Raw genomic sequence first — 4548 nt, 5'->3', positions numbered from 1 at the left:
GGGGGTCATGATGTCCTGCCCCGGGGGGGGGTCATGATGTCCTGCCCCGTGGGGGTTGGGGGGGTACCACATGTTGACCTGTCGGTATGAGTTGAGACTTCTTTGCAGCATCGCACTTTACCTCCCGTTTTCTCCTCTTTCCTCTCCTGCGATTGGCAAAGCGACGATGTCCTCCACTCCCGGGAGCCCGGCTCCCGACTGGTACAAAGATTTTGTGACGGATTCCGACGCCATTGTGCTGGATCATTCTGGAAAGATTAGCCTTCTGTTTGAGATTCTTCGTATGGCGGAGGAGCTCGGCGATAAAGTGTGAGTGTCTTCTGTCCAGACTGCAATGTGATACGTGATGTAGACGTGTCCTGTGTGAGCCATGACATCGGGGGGGGTCGTACTGTGGTGCCGATCCGGTGATGATCATCTCACGTGTCTCAGTCCTTTATTATCCAGTATGATTATAATGTAGTGAGAGAGATCCGATGGTGGCCATTGCCGTCCATGGTCTGGTCAGTACTGGCCCCCTGGCTGTCTCTGGCCACCATACTTCATGCCGGGCTCCTCTAGTATTGGGTCCGGGTCGTAGATTGCCGCGTAGTAACATTTGCTTCCTTCCTGTAGTTTAGTTTTCAGCCAATCTCTCATATCGTTGGACCTGATTGAAGATTTTCTAGAACTGGCAAGCATGGATAAACCTGAAGAGGAGGAGGAAGGAGCAGAACCCAGGCCGGTCATTTATAAAGGTAAATACATAGAAGCGGGTCAGATGGATCTGTATGAGGGGGGGCGGGGCCTGGAAGTCAAAGGTCAGTCCTGATGTGACCATATCCAGGCCTGGTGATTCGTTAAGGCCCAAACACTATCATATAGGGGAGTGCCCCCACATTCCCCCCGCAGTGTGGGAATGTGGCCGGGTAAGGTACACATGCCATGGTGGGGGGGGTGCTATGTATTCTCAGTACTCTCTTCATATGCAGGGCCACTACAGAAATGTCGTTATTACCGCTGATTCTTGAGTTCCAGCGCTGTAAATTGCCAGGCTGGGCTCATTTCTGTCACACAGACCGCTCATTGAGTGGAAGGGCCCGAGACCCGGAAACGCGATCGTTCAGGATCAAGTCATATTTCTAAGCCGGTGCTGAAAGACCCGTACATGTATGACAGGAAAAGACCCCTCAGAGACCCGTACATGTATGACAGGATAAGACCCCTCAGAGACCCGTACATTCAGGAACAAGCAGCTGGTCTACATTTGAGTGCAAGAAATAATTAGACCTTCCAGGCAATTCCGTGTTCTGCGGTCTGCGCGGAGGAAGCCGCGTCTCCCCTAATTGGAAGCATTTCTTCTACTGGTTTTATGTCCCCCGGATTGTGATAAGTCGCCCCCCCCGCCCTCGGGGTGATCACCCCAATACACGCCGGCGGGGGGACCGTCTCAGCTGGATGTGAGTTCTATGAACCCCGAATATAGAAACAATGTCTACATACAGGTCACCCCGATACTATGTCTACATACACGTCACCCCGATACTATGTCTACATACAGGTCACCCCGATACTATGTCTGCATACAGGTCACCCCGATACTATGTCTACATACAGATCACCCCGATACTATGTCTGCATACAGGTCACCCCGATACTATGTCTACATACAGGTCACCCCGATACTATGTCTACATACACGTCACCCCGATACTATGTCTGCATACAGGTCACCCCGATACTATGTCTACATACAGGTCACCCCGATACTATGTCTGCATACAGATGTATAGATACACACACGGGGACCATGCTGGGGAACAGACGTAGCCCCGCCTCCAGAAGGAAGGACGGTGTCAGAGATGATTGGAGGATCCGAGTGACACAAATCAGATACATTGTTGTTCGGGGGGGAGGGGGGGTTGAGGATTTCTCTCCGGAGTGTACTGTCACTTTAAGGTATTATCGGATAGGAAATGTTTTCTGTGACATGTTGCAGGTATTACTCATGTGCTGCAATTAGTGTGGCCCTCAGTGGACATGATGTGGCCCCGTAATGAATCATTTGAGTGTTTGTTGAGAATGAAATCTGGTGACCCGGAGCCGTGATCCCGGCTCTAGAACATTCTTTCCGCTCACACGCCGAATCCTTCAATCTCTGGCAGGAGAAGGGAAATGGTTCCGGAATATTGACTACTACCGACTGGACGGGTCCACCACGGCTCAGACCCGGAAGAAGTGGGCCGAGGAGTTCAATGACATCACCAACGTGAGGTAAGGCCATTATACCGTGTTCTCGTCTCATAGACGTGTCGTGCCGTGTTCTCGTCTCATAGGCGTATGTATACCGTGTTCTCGTCTCATAGGCGTGTCGTGCCGTGGTTTCGTCTCATAGACGTATGTATACCGTGTTCTCGTCTCATAGGCGTGTCGTGCCGTGTTCTCGTCTCATAGGCGTATGTATACCGTGTTCTCGTCTCATAGGCGTGTCGTGCCGTGTTCTCGTCTCATAGACGTATGTATACCGTATTCTCGTCTCATAGGCGTGTCGTGCCGTGTTCTCGTCTCATAGACGTATGTATACCGTATTCTCGTCTCATAGACGTGTCGTGCCGTGTTCTCGTCTCATAGGCGTATGTATACCGTGTTCTCGTCTCATAGGCGTGTCGTGCCGTGTTCTCGTCTCATAGACGTATGTATACCGTGTTCTCGTCTCATAGGCGTGTCGTGCCGTGTTCTCGTCTCATAGACGTATGTATACTGTATTCTCGTCTCATAGGCGTGTCGTGCCGTGTTCTCGTCTCATAGGCGTATGTATACCGTATTCTCGTCTCATAGGCGTGTCGTGCCGTGTTCTCGTCTCATAGACGTATGTCCATCGGGGTGTCGTGCCGTGTTCTCGTCTCATAGGCGTGGCGTGCCGTGTTCTCGTCTCATAGGCGTGTCGTGCCGTGTTCTCGTCTCATAGACATATGTATACCGTGTTCTCGTCTCATAGCCGTGTTGTGCCGTGTTCTCGTCTCATAGTCGTGCCGTGTTCTCGTCTCATTGACGTGTTCTCTCCATCTCTTCTCAGGGGACGTCTGTTCCTGATCTCTACGAAGGCCGGGTCCCTGGGGATAAATCTGGTGGCTGCCAATCGTGTGATCATCTTTGATGCTTCGTGGAATCCATCGTATGACATACAAAGTATCTTCCGCGTGTATCGCTTCGGTCAGATCAAGGCAGTGTTTGTGTACCGCTTCTTGGCACAGGTATGTAACGTGTTCATGTTGTCAGTCCAACGTCATAGCTCCTCCCTATGGAGGTGATGGCGCCACTTCCAGGACGTCTCCGGTCTCTGTGCCGCCCCGGAGAATACCCGGCTACAACTGTCACCATACCCAGACGGCACCCTCCATGTATACTCCCAGGCGGCACCCTCCATGTATATTCCCAGACGGCACCCTCCATGTATATTCCCAGACGGCACCCTCCATGTATACTCCCAGACGGCACCCTCCATGTATACTCCCAGGCGGCACCCTCCATGTATACTCCCAGGCGGCACCCTCCATGTATACTCCCAGACGGCACCCTCCATGTATATTCCCAGGCGGCACCCTCCATGTATACTCCCAGGCGGCACCCTCCATGTGTCCTCCCAGACGTCACACTCCATGTATACTCCCAGGCGGCACCCTCCATGTATACTCCCAGGCGGCACCCTCCATGTGTCCTCCCAGACGGCACCCTCCATGTATACTCCCAGACGTCACCCTCCATGTGTCCTCCCAGGCGGCACCCTCCATGTGTCCTCCCAGACGTCACCCTCCATGTTGTGTTTGCAGGGGACGATGGAAGAGAAGATCTATGATCGGCAGGTCACTAAGCAGTCCTTGTCCTTCCGGGTGGTGGACCAGCAGCAGATCGAGCGTCACTTCACCATGAACGAGCTGACCGAGCTGTACTCCTTCGAGCCGGACCTCCTGGATGACACCAATCCTGAGAAGAAGAAGAAGAGGGAGACCCCCAAGCTGCCGCGGGTAAGAGATACGTGTTCTATCGCGCGGTACATCCCGCGGTACATCGCACGGTACATCTCGCGGTACATCGCGCGGTACATCTCGCGGTACATCGCGCGGTACATCGCACGGTACATCTCGCGGTACATCGCACGGTACATCGCACGGTACATCTCGCGGTACATCTCGCGGTACATCTCGCGGTACATCGCGCGGTACATCGCGCGGTACATCGCGCGGTACATCTCGCGGTACATCGCGCGGTACAATGACAAAGCATGATACATAATTACAATAAAACATATTTGTTTAAACTTTTTTATTTACTTTCCCTTTAAGAAATGGCCTAAATATTTACATAATAAAAGGCGGCCATCTTAAGGCCTCGGTCACACCGGAACGTTCTGTGGCGGGTTCTACGCTCGCCGAACGCTCTACAAAATGCTCAAACATGTAAATCCCATTGTAGTCAATGGTCTGGTTCCCACCTCGGCGCCCGCCCGTCCCTAACGCGTTACAAAGCGGCCCACGCCTGAGAAGGTGCCGGTACTACTTTGGGCCGTTT

At 52.7% G+C, this 4548-nt stretch overlaps 1 protein-coding gene across 1 annotated transcript; it reads left to right on the top strand.

The window, feature by feature from the left end:
• The first annotated feature begins 161 nt into the window (after positions 1-161).
• On the top strand, positions 162-4265 carry LOC108803951 (transcriptional regulator ATRX-like). The gene is made up of 5 exons (XM_018575732.1): positions 162-309; positions 616-737; positions 2145-2253; positions 3056-3233; positions 3810-4265. The coding sequence occupies exons 1-5, from the start codon at positions 167-169 to the stop codon at positions 4263-4265; spliced, it is 1008 nt and encodes a 335-aa protein (XP_018431234.1). The 5' UTR covers positions 162-166.
• The last annotated feature ends 283 nt before the right edge of the window (positions 4266-4548 follow it).

Source organism: Nanorana parkeri, unplaced genomic scaffold (assembly GCF_000935625.1).
Source record: "Nanorana parkeri isolate BGI_ZX_2015 unplaced genomic scaffold, ASM93562v1 scaffold4559, whole genome shotgun sequence".
Taxonomy (NCBI): Eukaryota; Metazoa; Chordata; class Amphibia; order Anura; family Dicroglossidae; genus Nanorana; species Nanorana parkeri.
Note: the sequence above shows the minus strand (reverse complement) of the source record. Positions and strands in the feature narration are given on the sequence as shown.